The sequence below is a fragment of the Rhinolophus ferrumequinum genome, chromosome 10, assembly GCF_004115265.2.
Source record: "Rhinolophus ferrumequinum isolate MPI-CBG mRhiFer1 chromosome 10, mRhiFer1_v1.p, whole genome shotgun sequence".
Lineage (NCBI taxonomy): Eukaryota > Metazoa > Chordata > Mammalia > Chiroptera > Rhinolophidae > Rhinolophus > Rhinolophus ferrumequinum.
The window spans coordinates 50,399,403-50,423,157 of NC_046293.1; the positions used below are offsets into that span (position 1 = coordinate 50,399,403).

General features: G+C 35.0%; 1 protein-coding gene and 1 pseudogene across 4 annotated transcripts in view; one reads left to right on the forward strand and one right to left on the reverse strand.

The window, feature by feature from the left end:
• The window catches only part of SPATS2 (spermatogenesis associated serine rich 2), a 106,661-nt gene that overhangs the window by 47,386 nt on the left and 35,520 nt on the right, over window positions 1-23,755 (forward strand). For 2 of the 4 annotated variants that reach the window (XM_033117456.1, XM_033117458.1), the window contains 5 exons: window positions 4,290-4,417; window positions 4,707-4,968; window positions 17,527-17,606; window positions 20,798-20,906; window positions 22,029-22,078. In XM_033117456.1, coding sequence (XP_032973347.1) covers window positions 4,944-4,968; window positions 17,527-17,606; window positions 20,798-20,906; window positions 22,029-22,078 — 264 coding nt within the window. In that variant the 5' untranslated portion in view covers window positions 4,290-4,417; window positions 4,707-4,943. The remainder of the gene's footprint in view (window positions 1-4,289; window positions 4,418-4,706; window positions 4,969-17,526; window positions 17,607-20,797; window positions 20,907-22,028; window positions 22,079-23,755) is intronic. The other 2 variants (XM_033117457.1, XM_033117455.1) reach the window with 1 other exon arrangement.
• Window positions 6,175-11,292, reverse strand: LOC117028255 (ubiquitin-60S ribosomal protein L40-like; annotated as a pseudogene).

The window sequence follows — 23,755 nt, forward strand, 5'->3', positions numbered from 1 at the left end:
TTCCAGAAATTCTATTTTGTTCCAATTCCAATTCTATGTTGTTTCAAGTTGAGGTTTTTATTAACAAAAAAGAATTTACTGATTTTTCTAAGTGAAAAGAAACCTACTTTTTCCAAGTAAGTTTATGGTGATCAGGCCTTATAATTATGGGAGAAATTTTAGCTTAAAGTGGCATATGGATCAAAAAGTTAATGCCAATGAGTAAAGACATTTGTTGAGAAAACAGATTTTGAAAAGGTCTCACATTCACCTTTTGACCTAAGGAAATAATCTTTTTTTGTTCCCAATTGTTTTTTAGAACATATCAATGCATTAATTTGGGTCTCTCTCCTTTTTCCTATTCCTTTCTTTATAAAGCTAATGAGAATGATATTTATTGGCATACTGATGATATTGTAGAATAAGAAGTCTTGGTTACTTTCTCACATCCAAAATCCTTTAAAAATCAGAAAAAAATACTTGTAATATTTGTAAATATTTTTGTTTGTAACTTCCCATTTTCTTGTTTTCAGTTATCCTATAGGTCTAGTGAGTTAGCGTTTGTAGGTTCTTATTGACACATGTTTTTGACCCTGTTGATTGGATTTCTGAATTGGAATATTTAGATTCAATGGAGGGTTTTCAGCGTTGATTTAATTTACTGGGAAGCGGTCCTTAAAAAAAGTATTAAAATTTTTTCAAACAGATGCTTATGCAGTTCCAGTGTCCAAAAAAAAAGGTAGATTGAATAGTTTTTCTTACCTGTTTCCATTTATTTTTCAGTTTCCATTCCTCAATGTATCATCATTACTGCTAGTTTGTTATCCTTTCAGATATATAATATGTATGTATAAATATATTCTTCTCCCCCATCATATTCATTTAACAATATATCTTACTATATCAACATATAAAGAACTTCCTCTCTTCTCAAAAACATTTGCATAGTATTTCCTTGTATGGATGAACCATAAGTTATTAAATTAGTGTCCTATTGATGGATAATTAGGTTGTTTCCAATCAATTCTCTTAAAAATAATGTTGCATTGGGTAACTTTGAGCCATCAGTTCACACATTTGCAGATATGCTTGTAGTGTAAATTCCTAGAAATTATCTTGCTGAGTTTAATAGTATATGCATTTTTAATTTTGATAACTAATGCCTGGTTGTCTTCTACAGGTATAGTACAAATGTACATTCTCACTTAGATGTGGGCGGGCCTGTTTTCCACAACCTCACTACCGGTGTGTTTAATAACCATTTTGGATATGTGCCAGTCTGAGGGGAAAAAACGGTGTCTTATTTTTTTTTTGCATAAAATAGGTTAAAGTATTTTTTAGTCTAAATATACACATATACGGTATAAGAAGTCAAACAGTATCATAAGGCTTATAATAACTTAAAAAAATAGTCCTTTGTGTCCCCCACCCCATTCCCTATTCTAGCTTTCCAGGGGTAATCATAAACGTTTCTTATGGTATTCATCTCCGTATTTCTGAATAACAAGGCAGTACTGACTGATATTTTCATCTTTTCAGGGGCAATCCTATTATGGAAGATGAGGATTTAGTTTTCTTATGTTTTCTTCCCTCCTCACCCATGCCTCCTCTTTCCCTGGTTCTATTGATATAGGTAGATTTTGTAAAAATCTGTATTTTAAATTTAAAAATAACTATAAGTACCTTTAGGTATAGCCCAATTAATTATTTGTTAGTATGTCAAGTCATTATAATGCATGGCAACGTGAAAAGTTTTATACCCCAAGACTTGAAAACTGTACCCTCTTGAGAGTGCCATTTGTTTATATTTGCTTTCTTTGACTGTGCTTTTGATGTCATAGCTAAGAAATCATTGCCAGATCCAATGCAATGAAGCTCTTTTTCTATGTTTTCTTGGAGTTTTAGGTTTCTAAACCATTTTGAGTTAATTTTTGTATATGATGTAAGGAAAGGGTCCAGTTTCATTCTTTTGCATGTGGACAGCCCGTTTTCCCAACACCATTTGTTGAAGAGATGTCTTTCCGCATTGAGTGGTCTTGGTGCCCTTGTCAAAAATCACTAGACCATATGTGCCAGAGTTTATTTCTGGGCACCCTATTCTGTTCCATTGGTCTAAATGTCTATCTTTATGCCAATACCACACATTTTTATTACTGTAGCATTGTAATGTGTTTTGATATTAGGAGGTGTGAGACCTCCAACTTTGTTAATCTTTTTCAAGATTATTTTGGCTTAAACATCTATTCCTGAAATGAAAAAATTATCTACATAACACAATATTTATCATTTTAACCATTCATAAGTGTACAAATCAGAGGCATTAAATACATTCACAGTGTTGTGTAACTATCTCCACTCTCTACCCAAACTGTTTCATCATCCCCAACAAAAACGTTGTACTCATTAAACAATAACTCTCCCTTTCCTACTTCCGCAACTCCTGGGAACCTCCCTTTACATTCTCTTTCTCTCGTCCCTTTTTAACCCATTCTGATATGTATTAAAAAAAACCTTACGCCTCTTTTGTTGTGATTTGAAATGAAAAATAAATATAACAATTAACGATAAATAAAATAATAGTCTCAGGGTGCCTAGGAACCAGCAGCATATGTTTGTAAACCTGGTGTGACGGGTGAGGTTTATGACTATGGACTTCTTTGGAGCAAAACTAACTGAAGATGAAATCAGATTCATTGTTTTAATCAGGTTTATTGTTTTCTTAGTTTTAAGCTCTAGCTCATGGAAGTAACTATTCCCAGTTTGACCATTTTGAATTTGCTTTGCTACTTAATAAGCAGCAACAAATTAATATAAACAGATTTAATCCTTTTTATTTCCTTTTTAATACATCCATCTATTGATAACTAGCTTTCCCACACTTCAGGCTTTAGTTTAGTCAACGTAAAGAGGTATTACATATACCTGTACGTTTTGTTCCCATTTTGGAAAAATGCTTGACTGAATGGTTTCTTATGTATAAAGGATTGGCTTGGTCAAGAGTATCCTTTGGTTTTGTTTTTCTTTTTTTCCTTAGATTTTGTTTTTTTTAAAGGGGAACTGGACTTTATTGGGGAACAGTGTGTACTTTCAGGACTTTTTTTCCAAGTCAAGTGTTGTCCTTTCAATCTTAGTTGTGGAGGGTGCCGTTCAACTTCAACTTATCCTTTCAGTCTTAGTTGTGGAGGGCGCAGCTCAGCTCCAGGTCCAGTTGCCGTTGCTAGTTGCAGGGGGTGCAGCCCACCATCCCTTGGGATCGAACCGGCAACCTTGTATTTGAGAGGACACGCTCCAACCAACTGAGCCATCCGGGAGGCAGCTCAGCTCAAGGTGCCGTGTTCAATCTTAGTTGCACGGGGTGCTGCCCACCATCCCTTGCAGGACTTGAGAAATTGAACTGGCAACCTTGTGTTTGAGAGTCCACTGGCCCATGTGGGAATCGAACTGGCAGCCTTCGGAGTTAGGAGCACGGAGCTCCAACCGCCTGAGCCACCGGGCTGGCCCTTCCTTAGTTTTTACAGAAAAAATTTAAAAATTTTTAAGTTACATGTACAGTAAAATGCACAAATCTTAAGAGTACAACTCAGTTAATTTTTACATGTGTAAATACTGATGTAAGTACCATCCAGATCAAAATATAAAACATTTTACCCCTCAGAAAGTTCCCTCATGTTCATTCTGAGAGAATACCCTCCCTCCAGAGAAGGGATGTCATGATCCTTTTATCATAATGATATATTTGTCTCTAGTAAGATCTTTTTGTCTTAAAGATCTGAATTTCATTCTTTCTTCTAAAATTTCATAAAATGTTTTCTATCAGGCCCACTCTATCCAGTGGTAAATCCCATGTATTTCCATAGGCTTTGGCTGATTCTCCCAGTTTGGCTCAATGCTCTGGAAGATGGTAAGCCCCAGAAGTTCACTCTTCCCTTTCTTAGTTCTCATAGTGCTTTGTAGAGGCTCTAACTCTTGGTGGATTTAAAAAAAAAAAATTTCCCAGGGCTATCTACTCGTCTCTTCATTTTCCTCCTTCCACATTGGAAAGTATTTCATATAAAGTTACTCTCATTTCCTTCTTGGATTGCATTTTGTAAAATGTTTTTCCTATCAGGTGTCTGGGTATAAGAGTTCTGTGATCCTCATCATGCTTTCTTTACCCAGAAATCTTCAGCGTGTATTTTTTAAATGTTTAATAATATGGAAAAAATATTATTTATATCTTTACAACTTACAGAAGTTTCCTGCAGTATCGACTAATCCAAATTTTGATGTTTCCGTTTTCCTTACTAACATTCCTTTGTGCCCTCCCCAAGTTTCTTGCAGCTGTATTTGAGCTGGGGAACCTGAGGAAATACTAGATACGGGAAATTCTAGAGGAAGAGAAAAGACCCTTGATTTGGGCAGGAAGAGCTGTTAGAAAGATCTTACGGAGTGGTAAGAGGTAATATTTTAGTTTATGAAGCAGAGATGGGGATAAGATATTTGAGGTAGATACTAAAAACATGACTAAGAAAACATGCTTTCTGAACTAACAAGATGATTTGATTCTGAGATTGAAGTTTCTAAAGCAACAAAATATTGCTGTTTACAGCTATATTATTTTCAGAGTACTTTTAGTAACTAGTTTTGTTTAAAAAATACAAAATAAAACCTGTGGATATCTCTTAGAATTTTTGTACAGATAGCTATTACTGTAACAGTGAATATGTGTGTGTGTGTTTTCCCTCCAGAATCTCCCTGGAAAAAGAGACGTGAATGTCTGCAATGATATTTCCTGACGTGAAGTTGATAGAGAAGAAAAGGAGATCACCAGCCAGAGAGCAGAATTTTGAATAACCAGGATTTTGTATCACCTCTAACTACAGACTTCTCTTGCCTACCTTTAAATCAGAGATAACTGCAATCAGAACCCAGACAAGGCAAAAGAATATTTTTCTTCTGTATCTTTTGAGATCAAAGAAACTGCAATGTCTCGGAAACAAAACCAGAAGGGTAAGATTATACTCATATGTGGGCATAAACTGTTAAAAGCATAGTTTTGGTGTAACGATCACCATTTATATCTATATTTTAAAAAAACATTCTCAATGTGTTTTGAATGGTTATAGTTTCCCTCACCCAGTGCAGTACTACTGATAGTTACAACTTTTTGTCATGAAAGCAGTTAATTTTAGAAGAGTACAAAAACATTCACAGCTTTATCTGTTGTCTCCTTAATTATCAAAGTATCTGTGGATGTTACATTATAGCTTTGTGTATTACTAGTTTGGGAACTAATTCATACTACTAATTACTAATTACATATTACTAGTTTGGGAGCTAATTCATCAAAAGTTACTTTTCTAGTCTTATAAACCTAATAAATTGGAATATACTTGCAGGAAAGCCAAATGCATCTTGAAAATGCACTTTTTGGAGAGTGAACGTATGTTAGGAGGAGTGGTAGGAAATAATTTACTGCAGGATATTCTATATCCTGTGAGTTGATGTTTCATTGGAGACAGGAAATGAAGCAAGAGTAAATGCTTCTAGTTTTTGATACCTTCTTTAGCTTTCTTTCTGGGATTATTATTCTAGCTTCTTGTCTAAAGTAATATATAAGGTTCAAAGAGTCAAGAAATATCAAGAATAGTTATAAAGAGGGGAAGGACAACAAAGACTATGAAATCACTTTGCCAGCTTTCCCCAAATAGCTGCAAAAACTTAGAGGGACAAATTTAATAATAACACTAGAACTATTATACAGAACTGGAATATATTTGTGAGAAGAATGACCATATCTATTCTGGCTTTCCCCTCCCCACCTCATTCAATATAATTTTCAATTTAAACTTAATGTTCTTTAATTCAAAACAAAGCTCTAGGTGTAGGTCTCACATGTTAAATATGAAGGAAATGCTTTTAAACTTAATTTTGACTTGGCAGTTCAAAAACCTCATCATAAGAAAATGATAAAGCAAGGCTCCTTGTGGTTTTGAAAACTGTAGTTTCACTGTATATAGTAAATCTTTATAAAGAAAATCTGGGCTCTAAGGAATGGTCAGATTACTAAAGAAGCTGTACTGTTCTATTGAATGAGATTCATCAACTGAAAGTTTGTTCTGTTTTTTTCAATGAAAGGGAAACTTTACTGAAGCCCCAGGTCCAAAGGGTTCGGGCAGGGGGCTTCCCTGTGGGCTGAGGAGGGGGTGTAGGGCTTTATTTGGCCTTCTTGGGGTGGAGGTTGTTGCTGTGGCCACTCTTCTTGCGGCAGTCAGTAGCGCAGGGATGCAGGCGGGTGTAACACTTGCAGCAGATCACCTTGTTGCAATTGTACTTCTGGGCAAGGGAAGGCTCGAAGGTGCCCCCCAGCAGAGGAAGCACCAAGTGCACAGTGGACTCTTCTGGATATTAGTGTCTGAAAGTGCTGCCATCTTCCAGCTGTTTGCCCGCAAAAATCAGACGCTGCTGCTCAGGTGGGATGCCCTCCTAGTCTTGGATTTGATCTTTGATATTCTCGGTAGTGTCACTGGGCTCGACCTCGAGTGTGATGTTCTTGCTGGTCAGGGTCTTCACAAGATCTGCATCTCTGCGTCTGCTGGGGCGGCTGCTCGGCCTCCTCGTTGAAAAGACTAATAACTGAAAGTTTTTATAACCTTTTTTCTTCTTAGTCATCATAATTCAGTTTGCTTTTTTCCCAGTAATGCTTGAAACAGTATCTATTTTCCTCATGCAAATGAGAAATACTGTAGTAAAAATAGGATTCCAGACTTTAAAATAATTTCATCTAAAAAGGTTAGCATTTCATTTTTTTCTAAAAAAAGTTATCTTCAGCAAATTGCTTTGACCTTTGAAAAGCTAGTTTATTTCATGTCTGTGTTTTGCCAGAGCTATAAAAAAGCTTGATTAGTAGCTTTATAGTATTCTTGAAGTCAGGTAGTGTCAGTTCTTCAACATTGTCCTCCTTCAATATTGTGTTGGCCATTCTGAGTCTTTTGCCTCTCCGTATTAACTTTATAATCAGTTTGTCAATATCCACAAAATAAATTGCTGGAATTTTAATTGGGATTGCTTTTAATGTATAGACCAAGTTGGCAAGAACTGACATCTTGACGATATTGAGTCTTCCTATCCACTAACATAGAATGTCTCTCTATTTAGTTCTTTTATTTTTTTTCGTCAGAGTTTTGTAGTTTTCCTCATATAGGTGTTACACATACTTTGTTAGATTTATGCTCAAGTATTTCATTTTTGAGGGTGCTAATGTAAATGGTGGTGTTTTTTACTTCAAATTCCACTTGTTCATTGCTGTTTTATGGGAAAGTGATAGACTTTTGTATATTAACCTTGTATCCTACAACCTTGATATAATCACTTTTTAGTTCCAGGAGTTTTAAATAACATTTATTTTAAAATTTTATTATTGAAATTTTTAGGCTTATAAAAAATAGAATAGTACAGTGAACTCCCCTATACTCATAACCAGGTCTAATAATTAACACATGGCCAGTCTTTTTTGTCTGTACTTCAACCCATCCCCCAGTGGATTATTTTGAAGCAAGTTTCTGACATCATCTCAAGGAAAGACTTTTTAAATAGACATAAAAAGCACTAATCATAAAGAAAAGGAATTAATGTCAATGTATTATTACGTTAAAATTAAGAACTTCTGATCATCAAAGTATGTAGTTAAGAGATTGAAAAGGCAAGTCACAGAATGGGAGGAGAAATTTGCATCATGTTTAAATAATAAAGACCTACTACAGATCAATAAGAAAAAGACAATTCTGCCTCCAAAAAAACTGGGCAAGAGTAGACATGCCAGAGGAAAGAGAATATCAAAATGGTTAATAACATATGTAAAGGCACTCAGTTTCTTTAGAAATGAGTGAAATGCAAATTGAAATGATAATAAGATATTACTAATCTTGTACTAGAATGGCTAAAATTATGTACTAAAGTTGAAGATATACATACCCTATGACTAGGTTCTATTCCTGGGTATACTCAGCAGAAATGTATTCCCAAGCACACCAGGAGATTTGTACACGAGTATTCAAAACATCATTGTTTGTATTGGCCAGAAACTGGAAGCAACCCAATTGTCCGTCTCTGTCAGAATAGAGAAAAAAACAATGGCATAATCATATAATGAAATATTATTCAGCAAAGAAAATGAACAAACTACATTTACTTTTAAGAACATGCATGAATCTTACAAACACAGTGTTGAACAAAACAATCTGTGCACCAAAAATAAAATACATGTGGAGTTACTTCTGTTATAGACAAAAGTAAAACTATACCATAAGACTTAGGTAGGTGTTCTTTGGTGATATCAACTATAAAGAAAGGAAATTTGAAGAGTGGATTACCTTAGGCCAATGGAAGGACATAATGATTGAGGGGGACAGGAGGAAGACTTCTGGGGTACTCTTAGAAGTGTTTTATTTCTTAAGTTGGGTAGTAGTATTTGGGTGTTTGTTTTGTGATAAATTATCAAGCTATAGTATTTTATGAGTGTGTGCACTGTAAATGTTGTATTTCACAATAAAAAAATTTTAAGACATTTCATTAGGGAAGAATGGGCTTTAAACAAATATGTTATTTAAGTAGTGACTTTTTTACCTTCACAAGTATTAACACTTAAAAGCTAGTGTTCACCTTATGATGATTGTAACAACTGTTTGGAAATAGAAATATTTATAATCAAAGTAGATGATTGATCCGTAAGTCAGTTTCAGAAAGAAGCTAACAGATTTAATTCTTATTTGCATGAGGTTAATGAGTGAAGAGTGACAGATTTTGCAGTGCTGTGGTTTTATGAGAAAGGTGGTTCTGTTGGAGAGAGAAGCATGTGATTAGAATCGACTTGGTCATTTCTGTACTTTGAAGCAAGGCGATGGGATGGGGTGAAGAGGGAAGACACTGACTATTTGACAGGGCTAGCAGGAACATCCAAAGCAGTCTTTTACAACGACAAAAAATATCTTTCACATCTAATGTACAATTTTAAAAACGTGATTTCCTCTTCCTCACTCTCCTTCAGATTCTCAGGAATTCTACCAGTTAGTTTATACTGACCTTAATAATTGAAGATTTGTTCAATTTTAAGTATCACAGTTCTTAAATGTTTTAGTTTTTTTGACTTACGAAATTGAGTTTCTTTCCTGGGATAGCTGGTAGAATTCTTAAAAATCTGAAGGACAGTGAGGAGTAGGAAATAATTAAAAAAGAAAAAAAAAGGATGTGCAATTTATTTAAAATTTACCCCCTGGAAAGGATGTGCAATCAATTCTCCTAATCCATCTAAGCCCAGAAGTATGGCGTATATTGCAGTAACATCCAAGAATAATGATCCCATAAAATAGAGATCCCATTAAATAGAGAAATGTTAGTGAAGTCTAAAAATGAGAGTTTGACTTCTAAGAGACTGAAAATAGGCCCTTCGTAGCTGAAAGTACGTTTTTCTTCAGACTTAATTGACGAGCTAACACAGAGGCATTTTATAAGACCTGATTTATTTGCAGACTGATTTTCTGGTTTTTAGATTATCCAGGTTCCTTGATTTCTTTTTTCTCCCTGTTTTTACAGGCTGTCCATCTTTTAGCCACATCACAATTTATTTTTACCTTTTGCAAAAGGGAGAGATTAGCAAGTAGAAAGGTAAAACTCACATCAATCCTCACTACTTGGAAATAAAGACAGACTAAACTAAATATTTTAATTTTTATTCTACTTTAGCCTGAATGTTGGCTGTAAACAGATATCAAAGTAACCATCATGTGGTTTCATAATTTTCTAAGTAACTATTTGAATTCATGTAATCCCTAGGACTACATACACAGTTTATTGAATAAAAAGTTAGCAGAGAATGTGTACTGATTTTAGTAATTGAAAGTTTGAGTTCTTTTTTTTTAAAAAAAACAATCAGTTCTTAAATGCTTTTAATTTTTTTGACTTATGAAATTGAGTTTCTTTCCTAGAACAGCTGGTAGACTTCCTGAGAATCTGCAGGATAGTAAGGAGTAGGAAAGAATATTTTCAAAAACTGTGTATTTCATTTCATTAGTCGGAGAACTAATTCCAGACTAATGAGAGATGGCATTGAGACAGAGAAGTTGTGTATTAAAATCAATATTGTTGCCTCCTGGCTATTTTCTAGAGTATGTTACTAAGATGGTTTTTGAAAGGTGGACTGAGTTTCCTATCCAGTCACCATTTGTGGAAAAATGGACAGAATAATTAATGGAACCAGCACACTTTTTAAACAATGAGACCCTCAAAAATTCTTGGAACTTACAAAATTTAAGCTTATTCTTTTGCACCTGCTGGAAACCTGGAAAAATCTGTTAGTCAGGGTAATAGAGGATTTAATTGCTTGTCTGTGTCTTTAATAAAAATCCTGATTTTCCATCAAGTGCTACCTGGAAAAATCAGAACTCATTCTAGAAGTTTGGAAATTTCCCGGTGTAAGTGCTTATTATCTTACAAGAAGAGGCCCAACATCCTTCAGAATGTAGATGAAGAAGCACTCAAAGGAGCAAAGTAAAGAAAAAAATTAATCAGTTGTTAATATTATATGACAAATGAAAGCAGAAATAACGGAAAAAAGGCTGCTTTAAAAAAAAAAAAAAAAGAAAGAAAAGGCTGCTTTTTTTGGGGAAGACCTACCTTAGCGGGTTGGTAGTTGAAATGTGGATTTTTCTGAACAGGTGAGCCTCGGTAGCCATCTGAGATGCCTAGGAAGACCAGTTGATGAGACTGTAAGTCTATATCCTTACAACCTACCAAGAGGATTTATGTGTTTGGCCATTGGCAGCCAAGAATGAGGTTTCTTAAATAACTGTTGAAGAACTAAATATACAAAAGTGTTAGCATTTCAGAAGGCCACATCAGTATGTTATATAGTAGAATTACTTACAGCAGACTGGAAGTCTTACAAAATGGCATTTTGACATAGCTCTCTTTCAAAAATTTCCATCTCCGATTTGCTCCCCTTCCAAGCCAGATTCCCCATTATTTACATATTCTCTCCCTTTTTAAGGAAAAAAAAAAAAAAAAATATATATATATATATATATATATATATATATATATATATATATATATATATATGTATGTATATCTTATTCCTTACTGAAACAGTCGTAATTCTTCCAAGCTTAGGTGGTAAATTGGCAGAAGAGAATATTACTGCCTAGGAAACTGCAGTTGGTGGCATATTTAGTTTTAAAGTTGTGAGTACACTCTAGGCTTTCTTTAGCTAGTAGTGTCTGTGACAGTAACTTTCTTTTCCTTGCACTCACATTTGTACAGTATAAGTCCCATTCCCATATTGGCGACTAGTACACATGAAGAAACTGAACTCCACTTGACATTCTATTGGTGATTTATATGTGGATTATTCTAAAAATTGGTATGAGAAAAAAATAATTTCAAGAGACTGGTTATTTGAGGTGGTTGAGTATTGACTGTGTTTAGTTTAAAGGAGAACTTCAGGTTGTTTATATTGTTCATGAGATACCACTTCTGCAAGAATTGGCACTTAACCTCTGCTCTTGAATTTACTTTTTAATTTTTAAGAGGAAGTTGATGCAGTTTGAGAAAATATGACAAGTGATCGTCACACTTGTTAGATTATGTCTAGGCTTCCTCACAGCACGGCTTACCTGCATTTAATTGGATCTTACCTCTGTGGCCTCTCTTTAGCCATGGTGAAATGTGAGTAATTTTGTTACTCAACTTGTTTTATGTATGCGTAAGGAATATCAGTGAGTTATAACAAAAATCTGAGATCCTTAGAAGAAAGGTGATATACCAAGGTATTGTTAAAATAATGGCAACTTGAGCACTAGTATATTTGGTGGGTGATTATGTTTTAAAATTTGTTAAGATAACTTGTTAAATTCCAAAGAATACATAGTACAGATAGCCAATAGGTACATGAAAAGGTGCTCAACATCACTAATTATGAGAGAAATGTAAATCAACCACAATGAAGTATCACCTCACACTTGTTAGAATGGCTGTTAGACAACAAACAAGTGTTAAAGAGGATATGGAGAAAACGGAACCTTGCATTGGTGCAATGTAAATTGGTGCAGCCACGATGGAAAACAGTATGGAGGTTCCTCAAAAAATAAAAAATAAACTGTATGATCCAGCAATTTGGGTATTTATCTGAGGAAAACGAAAACAGTAACTCAGAAATATATCTGCACCCCCATGTTCATTGCAGCACTATTTACAATAGCCAAGATATGGAAACAACCTAAATGTCCATCGATGGATGAATGGATAAAGAAAATGTATGTGTGTGTACACACACACACACACACACACACACACACACAGAGGAATATTAACCAGCTATAAAAAAAAGAAGGAAATCTTGCCATTTGTGACAACGTGGATGGACCTTGAAAGCATTACGCTATGTGAAATAAACCAGAGAAAGACAGCTACTGTAAGATCTCAATTATATATGGAATCTTAAAAAAAAAAAAAAAAAAAGAAAGAAACAAATCAAGGTCATAGATACAGAGAAAAGATTGGTGATTACCAGAGGCGGGATGGGGAGTCGGGTTTCAAAACGCACAATTTCCAATAAAATAAGTCTTGGGGTTGTAATGTATAGTATGGTGACTATAGTTAATTATACTATATTGCATAGTTGAAAGTTGCTAAGAGAGTAAATCTTAAAAGTTCTCAGCACAAGAAAAAAATTTTGTAACTATATATTGTGACGGATGTTAACTAGACTTGTGGTGATCATTTCACAATATATACAAATACCAATTACGTATGCTATACGTCTGAAACTAATATAATGTTATATAAATGTCAATTATACTACAATTAACCAAAAATTTGTTCAAAGTTGGTTTGATACGTGGGATAATCAGATTTAGACATTTCTGTGTCATCCTCAATGCCTAAAACAACTTTTGCCTGATTTTTAAAGCCAGCAAAAACGTTAACAACAAAGCCTTCATTCAGTATTTACAAATATATCTGTGATACTGTAAATAACAGACTTTTCCCAAAATATTCCTAAATGTGTGCTATTCGAAATAATTCCAAGAAACTTCTGAGTTGGTTCCTGATAGAGTGAAATAAATGATAATAAGAAAGCTCAATCTCAAGCGTTCCTCATATCCTTTATGAATCTGGCCTGAGAAATAGAATTTAACCACATTGTTTTTCTTTGAAAATTTATTTCTGATAGAGCATACATGCTCTAATATCATAGGATAATTATCAAAGGATGAGATCCTACCTTATTTCCTACCAATAGAATTAAATAAAAATTAGGCTTTCTCTGCATGAAAAAATAAGAGAATTGTTAAATCAGTATTGTTGATGGGAATTAAAAATAACTTTCTATAATGCTGAGAGGCACTTAAGCTCTAGTTCGTTGAAGCAAAGTTTTGAATCTACTTGAGTTGTTGGTTTAAGAGGCATATTAGCTGGTGAATAGACATTATGTTAAATTATTGCTTTCCCTTTTTGATGAACTCATGATCTAGAACATAAATACAAAATTGGCGTTTGTGCCCTGGGAGTCTAACCTCAATGGTTCTCTTTGCCCTCTGGCTTCTGGTTTGGTTTGGCCATTGGGCAGCAAAGGCAGGAGATGAGAGGCAAGGAAGAAAGTGAAGTAGGGGTATTTATTCCCCCTTGTTTTTCCCCTAGGGGTCACTGAGAGCTTACCTTGTCCTCTGACCAAAGGTCATAGCTACTGTCCTATGGCCTTCTCCACACCAGCTGAAACAAAGATAAAAAAGCCGTCTGTCGCAACAATAATCGAAACAGCATGGTATTGGCAGAAAAACAGACACAGACAAATGGAAAAGAATGAAAACCCAAAAATAAACCCAAATAATTATGGACAGATAATTTTCAGTAAAGGAGCCAAAAGCGTACAATGGAGAAAAGGAAACCTCTTTAATAAGTGGTGCTGGGAAAATTGGAAAGCCACGTGCAAAAGAATGAAACTAGACTTCAGTCTGTCACCATGTACCAAAATTAACTCAAAATGCATCAAAGACCTAATCATAACACCTGAAACAATAAACTGCATTGAAGAAAACATAGGTACTAAACTTATAGGCCTTGGGTTCAAAGAGGATTTTATGAATTTGACCTCAAAGGCAAGGGAAGTAATAGCTAAAATAAATGAATGGGACTATATCAAACTGAAAAGCTTCTGTATATCAAAGGAAACCATCAACAAAACAAAGAGGCAACCAACCGAATGGGAGAAGATATTTGTAAACAACGCTTCCAATAAGGGGCTAATATCCAAAATATATAAAGAACTCATACAACTCAACAACACAAGACAAGCAATCCAATTAAAAAACAGGCAGAGGATGTGAACAGAAACTTCTCCCAAGAAAACATACAAATGGCCAACAGATATATGAAAAAATGCTCAACTTCACTAGCTATTAGGGAAATGCAAATCAAAACCACAATGAGATATTTCATACCAGTTAGAATGGCTGTCATCACAAGACAAATAATAACAAGTGTTGGAGAGGCTGTGGAGAAAAAGGAACCCTCATACACTGTTGGTGGGAATACAGACTGGTGCAACCACTATAGTATGGAGATTCCTCAAAAAATTAAGAATAGGATTACCATATGAGCCAGCAATCCCTCTCCTGGGTATCTCCCCCAAAATCTGAAAACACTTATCTGTGAAGATATATGTACTCTGATATTCATTGCAGCATTATTTACAATGGCCAAGACATGGAAACAACCAGTGCCCTTCAATAGATGAGTGGATAAAGAAGATGTGGTATATATACACAATGAAATACTACTCTGCCATAAGAAAAGATGAAATAGTACCATTTGTGACAACATGGATGGATCTTGAGATTATTATGCTAAGTGGAATAAGTCAGACAGAAAAAGTTGAGAACCATACGACTTCACTGATATGTGGGATATAAAACTGAAAACAACAAAGGAATAAGACAAAAACTCATAGACACAGACAATAGTTTAGTGGTTACCAGAAGGTAAGGAGGGGAGAAGGTGGTAGATGAGGGTAAATGGGGTCAAATATATGGTGATGGAAGGAGAACTGACTCTGGGTGGTGAACACACAATGTGATATATAGATGATGTATTTCAGAATTGTACACTTGAAACGTATGTAGTTTTGTTGACCACTGTCACCCCAATAAATTTTAATTAAAAGTAAATAAATAGTTAACTCCAAAAAAAAAGAAAGAAAAGAAAAAGGCCTCTCTGTCTCTGGGTTTCAGTACTCGCTGTCTCCTTACGCCTCTTTAAAACCTCAGGGTAGAAGAGTACATTGCTGTTATTAGCCAAGATGTACTGCACTACATCTTGTGGTCTCCTTACCCCCTACTAGCACCTTCAAAAAGTCTTTTTATTAATCTCTGCTCAGATTTCCTAATTTGAGCGTGCCATTTGTTTCCTGCTGAGATCCTGACTGAAATAGCTGCTTTATATATTTTTAATCATTATCCTAATGGTATGCCAGATAAACCCTAATAATACTTATGATAATTTTGAGGGGGATCAGTAACTGGAGGTGTTCGCAGAATTACCCTCTGTTTTCCTTGCACTTTGTTTCATCTAGTGTGTTATTAAAGGGGAAAAACAAAAGCAGAAAACTGTGTTGGGTGATAAATACAGACCCCAAAATGCTGCTTTACTTTGTGTCCTCTCTTTTCTCTAAAAGAGATTGGTAATTTGATTCTCTAATAAGATTATTGAATTCCTTTGTGTCATCTCACTGCTCATTAATCTGTCTTTGGGAGAGAGTACTTAACACGTTCAACTTGTGTCATTTGGCTAACCTATAGCAATTCTGAGATGGTTGCTGGATAATATTTTGGCTGTATAGCATGTTCTTCTTTATATACTGTGTCTCTTTTCAATTATTAAAGGTAACTGAGAGTTAACCATATTATGTAGTCATCTGGAAAACTCAGGCTTAAATATTGAGTTTGTGTAAGTGCAACCTGATTTTTCATTTGGTAACAGTCTCAAAACTGCCAGTATTACAGAGGTTAAATCTAAATGAATTCACAGTTCATTGGTAATTGGCAAGCATAGTTTCTGTAGGAATGACATAAACTCTATTCATATCTTCTTTTCTAGTTTTAGTACCAAAATGTGTTACATTCTAATTCATGAAGTATCAGTCTTCCATAGCAACTAGGAGGTATTTGAAAACTCAGGATAAAGAGTGAGTTGTAAAAGAGGCTTTAATTAAAACACATCTGTAATAATAGCAACGGAATTTGGAAAACATCCTAGAATATTGCTGTATTTTTTAACCCCTGTCCATTCGTGTTGCTATGACAAGCTGCCACAAACTGGGTGGCTTATAAGCAACAGAAACTAATTTCCCCCAGTTGTGGAGGCTGGAAGTCTAAGGTCAGGGGCCAGCATGATCGGGTGAGGCCCTCTTCTGGCTCGCACGCTTCTCATTGTGTCTTCACATGGTGACAGGGGCTAGGGAGCCCTGGAATCACTTTTGAAAAAGCACTAATTCCATTCGTAAGGGCTCACTCTCATGATTAATTTACCTTCCAGAGACCCCAACTGCTAGCACCATTACTTTAGGATTTTGACATATGAATTTGGGGGTATGGGGACACACAAACATTCAGACCACAGCAACCTCTTTTCTCAAAAATTTCCTCTTTTCTTTCTTGAAATGCTAACCCCCAAGCTACTCCCAAGTGTGGTTCATGGGTCAGTAATGTTGATAACACCTGGAAGTAAAAATCTCAAGTGATCGCCTAGACTACTATATGAGAACCTGCATTTTAACTTAGGATTCCCCAGATAAGAATACATATCAGAATTTAAGAAGCACTCTAACCGTTTCTTGGGATTGCATCTCATTAAATTAAAACAAAGTTGTCAGGTGTTAAAGCTGAGGTAATTTATTGATCACATAGTCACAGGTAAAGAAATTGATTAAATTTGCAGATAGCCTTTTCAAGTTCAGGGAAGCCAAACTCTTTACTCAATCACATTGAACTCAGTACATTGCCTCCTCAAGCATTATGTCTGGGACACATACATGAATGTATTCATGGAGTTCATAGTTTGAAAACATGATGTATGTGGTACAGTCTAAAAGATGGAAATTACTTTTATGTATTATTATTATTATTAATGCTGCAGAAGCTCTCATCCTCACTCACATTTTTATATTCATTAGTGTTAAATTTTACTTTGGGGAGCCATTTACTTGCAACATTTTTAGAGGACCTTTTAAATTAGGGTAGCTAACAAAGATATCAAGATTACTGGATAGTCTAATAACAGTTGATGTAGTTAGTGTTTTTCTCAAGCTGTGACAGTTTTTGTTAAAATCAATTTTTTAATAATTTTAACTCAAATGTAGTTATCAGTTATCTATTTAATAGAATTTGCAGAATAGTAACTAAGTTGTTAATTGTTTATGAGAGGAAAGCAGCTGATGTTAGCTCGTCTATTTGGGGGATGTATCACATATTAGTTTTGGATCTTGTTGAATATATTTTTTCCTTCTCATTCTTTCAGATTCATCAGGATTCATTTTTGATTTGCAGTCCAATACTGTACTGGCCCAGGGAGGAGCTTTTGAGAACATGAAAGAGAAGGTATGATTAGTTACTGTAGATAGTAAACTTGAATGTCATAGTAAAATTTAGGTACTAATACAATCGGTGGCTACACAAATCCATTAAGAGAAATTTTAAGAACAAGACAGAATGCCACTATATCAGAGAGTAAATAGGAAGGTTTTGAGGAATCAGAGCCTATTAAGTACAAACATGATTTTTTTTGTGCATATCTCCATATCTATTCATCCTAAATTCTCTTGAAGACAATATTAAGTAATTAATATTATAACAAAGAATGTTTGTATGGCTAAGTGTGTATCTCATTTGGCAACATTTTTTAAGGAACAGTATGTGTAGGTTCTTCCCATTCATTTGAAGAGTATTTTTGAATCCAGGAGACTTTGGAATAAGAAGAGAAATAGATCTTCCAAGTAACATTCCTTTGGAAGAAAACCAGCGGTTTTTTAGTAATATAACCCTTAATGAGCTATACTGAGGAAATCATAAAAGCTTTATGCGCTTTTTTAAAAAAAATTTGTCTTACTGATAAAAGTGTATTGTTGATTATGGAGTCATAAATGTATATAGGTTCAAGAATATAAACATGTTCACTTTTTTAAAAAAATAAATTTTATTGGGGAATATTGGGGAATGGTGTTTCTCCAGGGCCCATCAGCTACAAGTTGATGTCCTTCAATCTAGATGTGGAGGGCGCAGCTCACTGGCCCATGTGGGAATCGAACCGGCAACCCTGTTGTTCAGAGCTCCCCCTCTAACCAACTGAGCCATCCGGCCAACATGTTCATGTTTTAAGTTATCAGTATCTTAGCTTTATCACTGAATATGTAAGTTTTGCCTAAAGTCCGTTTGCTAAGTTTTTGTTCATCTCAAAAGTGTGTATTACAAATTATCCCTCTTTAGGTTACAGATCATATAGCTTCCAACTTGTATGGTTTTAAACTTTATCATTGTTTAATTAAGCCTGAAACAGAAAAAGCATAGAATGATATAAAAGCCAGTGTACTAAAAAACTCTTAGGTTCTAATACAGACCGCTTATTACTTGGACAAGATACCTTCTCCTCATCTATAAAAGGGCTTCCTTTTCAAGCAGTATTGCTTACTAGGTAACCTGAAAACATTCTTAATATAAAATACCTAGAAATACAGAATGAAAAATCACATACATCATTTTAAATGCATAGCTGAACACAAGAAATAAAGGAAATCCCTAGGGGTCAAGATATCTATAGAGGAAACTAAAAACCAGAGTGGTAAGCCTGAGTTAGATAACTGATGTGTTTTACCAGTCTCAATAACAAATGGGTTTTACCACACAGGGCCCAATTCTCAAGGCTTGTCCTGGGTTAGGAATAGGAGCTGAGATCTTATATAAGATTGAAATCCTAAAAATATTTTACCTTCAGGGAAAGGGTGAACTAGAACAAATCTTCCCACTGACTTTTGAACACAATATTCTTCCTGTACATGAGGGATATATTTAAAGGACAAAAAGAATTGCAAATAAATCTTAAATTTTATTCAGTGTTTTATCATCAGTAGTAATATATCATGGTGTTATTAATAACATTTTATGAATATTATAGACTAAAACAAATCAGTAAATCATTTAACATTTTTAGGAACTAAGCTTAGTTTAGAGGAAAGAGATACATGTTTAAATCATATAAGAAAAAAATCTTTTAACATTATATTTGAATTGAAGATGTCAGTATGAACTTGTGTTATAAAAAACAAAATCTCCTAGCTCTGTCCACTGAAAGGACCTAGAAATAATGACTCTCCAGTAGCAGTAAGCACACCTAGCTCTTAGATCTTGGTTTCCATCTACCACTCCCCACCAAAAAGAACCAGGTCTTTTTGGAGAAATAACAAGTTTTACGTTGTGCAGTAAGACAAGAATTGAAAATTACAAGGATTGGAAAGGAAAAAAAACACTGCTGTTATTTATAGACAATACAATTATCTACATAGAAAAACCAAGAAAGCAACAAATTATTAGGAATAATAAGAGTTCATCAAGGTTGCTGGATATAAAATTGAGATATAAAAATTAAAACAGAATATGCAGTTAATACAAATTGTATTATTTTTAATCTCAAAAATTATAAAATACCTTAGGAATAAATCTGATAAATTGGCATATTTATTTTAAAGAGCAGTTCGTCATTATCTAATTAATTTGTAGATGCCCTCCTATTCAGGAATTTTACTAGTGGTTATATATACAATAAGAGACATTCTCTCACTGTTCACAGAAGACCTGATGGTTTTTTTGTTACAGTGTGCTAAACATTGTTTTAGGTACTGAGGATTCAGCAGCAAATAAGCATAGGAATGTTCCTTAAGTCCTTTTTCTTAATAGTCAAACATTGGCAACAATGTAAGTGTCTATCAACAGGGGGATGAATAAATTGGCTTTGTTTATACAATGGAAATGCAATGTAGCAGTTAAATGAGATATATTTATCAACGTGAAAACTGAAAAACTGTTACATGAATGAAGCAAATTGAATATAGACATGTACGATATGATAAGATTTATGCAAAACAATAGTATATATTATTTGTGGATAGATTACATTACATAAAAGTACAAGAACATGTATCAAAATAACACCACATTGAAGGTAGAAATTTCTGTGGAGGAGGGAAATGGAATCTATGATGGACTCATGGGGGCTTCAGTTGCATCTATTTTATTGTATTAAACTGGCTGTCATGTAGTGAGTGTTCAGTATGTTTTGTATGCCTGAAATAATAATAATTTAAATTATCTTTATTGTGTTATACAATTAAATGATACGAAGTAAAAATGTTTTGAAACATGCTGTAAAAAAATCTCAGTTGTTGTTGGTGGTGGTTCATTCAACTTTTTACCTGTATGCTAAAGTATGCTAAAAATTGATGCTAAATTAATACCTGATATCTAAATTAAACCACCCTTTCTTGAAATAAAATCTAGCACAATGCCTTCTATTTCTAGAAATGTGCTTTTCTAAGTTTTGAAATTAATTTTTATGTGTTGTTAAATCACTTATCTATTAATCATTCCCAGTGAGATGGTTGTATGTGCTCTCATTGACACTAAAGAGTGATGTATACTGTTAAAAATGAAATGTCACTCTGCGTTATTCTCTGTGATAGGCCTCAGTTGCCAGCTGACCTACTGATGTTAAAATTAAATGACCCTGTCATTTTTTCCAGATAAATGCAGTGCGTGCAATAGTTCCCAATAAGAGCAACAATGAAATCATCCTGGTTTTGCAGCACTTTGATAATTGTGTGGACAAAACAGTGCAAGCATTTATGGAAGGTAATTCTAGCTCAGATTTTTGTAAGTTTGTATTTGTTCAAATAGAAATTGCTTCAGACTTCTATAACATTCATTCAGCAACCAGGCGTTTCATATATGATATAACAGGCCCCAGGGTAACATAACATACCGTGCCCTTTTAAAAAGATATCTCTTAAAGATACCTCTTTCAGCCCTAGAAGGACTTCATTTATAAGCTGTAAGGTATCTGGAATAAAGGGCGAGCTGAGAAAAGTCCATCATTTTATTCAAAATGTTCTCTAAAGGTATTTAAGAAATCAGGTGGTCAGTGGTGTAAGGGACTTGATTGGATTTGGGTTGAACAAGCATTTTAAAAACTCTTAATGACAATGCAGTAATCCAGTGACCCAGCAATAGATAGCAAACTCAAGGACTCTGCATTCTCTTCCAGGCTCCAACACCATTTAGTTTGGCTCTGGCAAATGATTCAGATGTATGGGTTTGAGTTCCTTATCTAACATATGAAAGAACAATGGGCTTAGCTAAGCCTTCAGATTTATAGAATGGAGGAGTGTTTACAAACTTCTTCCCACATAACTTGTTTGAGAAAAACTTTGCCTGAAACTATTGCATCATTGAACAGCTACATCAGATTAGGTTTTCCTATTTCTGTTTTTCTGCCAGTATAGAATAAACAGGTCTAAGTACTGTAAGGTTATTCTCCATCATCATCTGTTTTCTCTATAATGTTAGTGTTTGGGTCTAGGGTAGTGTACAGCTGTGACTAAAACAGCACAGCCAAGGTGGTGTGTAAACTGGAGGAGAGGGGATGGCATACTGGGGCTGACACCACTCACCTTTGTCTGGTCTAAGCTATATACTGGTAGATAAAAGAATTTTTAAATGGTCAGGCTGCATTAGTCTCTTCTTAGAAGAACTTACTGATAAAAGTACATGGAGAAGAAGGCTCTAAATGGGCAGGTATTCCAAAAGGTAAGCATGATATAATTATCTCATTACATTAGCTCAGAGACTTGAACAGTAACTTTTCCTATTAGGAACTTTTGAAATTCTTCAGGAATTGCAAAATGCAAGGACACTAATTCCTGCGCGACCATGCATGTGGTAGGAGAGAAAATCTGTAATTGGTTTCTCTTACAGGTAGTGCCAATGAAGTACTCAAGGAATGGACAGTAACAGGCAAGAAAAAGGTAAAAATGAATTAAATTTAAAAGCATGATATTGATGTTTATATTATAAAATTTAGGCTCTGAAAAAATATTTGAAAGAAAAGATTTACAGATGCATCTTTAGTTCACCTGGTTAAAAAAAGTCTTCTATGACATTGAAACACAGCTGTATACCTAGAGTTCCCCACCATCTCTCCCATGTGATTTAAGGCAGGAAATAGAATGACTGACTGCCGTGGTGCAATTGCTGAGGGTACATTAATATTAGGCAGGAACGAAACGAGAGTGCCAAGGAAAACAGAGCTCCTCTAGAGAAAGTGATCTTAGTCCAGTGGTTTTCAACATCATTCGTATGATAGATCAGTTAAAATAGTTCAGATTTTTAAGTCAGACAACTGTGTTGTAGTCTCTGATATTAATGAGCTTTGACTTAAAGCCCAAAGAGGGGCTTTGCTCCTACTAGCTATGCAGAGGGGTCCAACGTTCCAGTTGAGGGAGGTAGAAAGCACTTGGGCTGTGGAGTCAGCCAGAACTGGAGTTATGTCCTCTTCCACTACTTACGGGCTTTGTGACCTAGGAGTATTGTTGAACTTCTCTGTGCCTTAGTTTGCTCATCTCTAAAACAGGAAAACAATACTAACAAATACAAGTTCCTAATGTCTAACATTAGTTCTCATTTCCTCCTCCTTAGCCACTTGAAACCAAAATGCTTTCCCCAAAGGATATTGCCCTAGCTGGTCTGAAAATGCTAACCGCAGCTCTGTACTCTAAGTCTAATTTCTTTAAGAAATGTTTGAAGTATGTATTTTAATCAAGTATGTCTTTGAAATCTCCTTGGGGGTCTTTTCCTATGTTAGGTTAGTGCTGAAGTTGTGGAATGCTGTCTTGATGACTGTAAATCACTTCATCAGGAGTTCTGTTAAGTCTTGACCGAACCAGGCTTGGCTCCAGTGACCCGTGAGGATTTTTCCCAAGGAGAACCTAATACTACTACAGATTTCCCTGAAGTTCTCCATACCTGCAGCTTTGAATATTTGCTTAACTTCTTCCCATGGCTTTCACCTAACATAAATAGCTCGGTGTGCTCTGGAGGACACCAGTTTATTAATTTATTGACCCAGGATAATAAGTTATTAGTGGTGTAAGATATGCATGAAGCTGGAAAAGTATGTGATGGAGACATACATTTCTTAAACTTTGGAGAAAGAAAAATGGCTTCAGTTTGGCAGATCCAAATGCGCAAATCCAGTCCAGTTAACTCTTGGGATTAGTTCAATAGGATGTGACCATGAGCAGTGACTGGGATAGTTATCATATACATGGGATAGTGATATGAAAACTTAGCCAATTCACGTGGGAGAAAGTATTTAAGAGAAAGATGAGAGCTGAGGGGAGGAGAAAATTACCGAGTTTCAGTAGTGCTCCTGTTAGAGAGGGCCGTGTGAAGGGTTTGGGGAAAAATTGATTCAGTCATGTCAGTCTAGCCTAGCATAGAATTAAATACTGCTAGTAGAGCTGTGGTTTGACAAAAAAAGGTAAAGGACTTTTGTTGTTTGCTTTAATTTTACTATTTGCCTGGGTAATATATTCATGTGGCTCCAAATTCAAAGCTACAGAAGTTAGTGCACTGAAATGTCTTTATCCTGTCCCTCTTCCCCAGCCATTTGGTTTCCCACCCCATAGGTAAACAGTAGTATC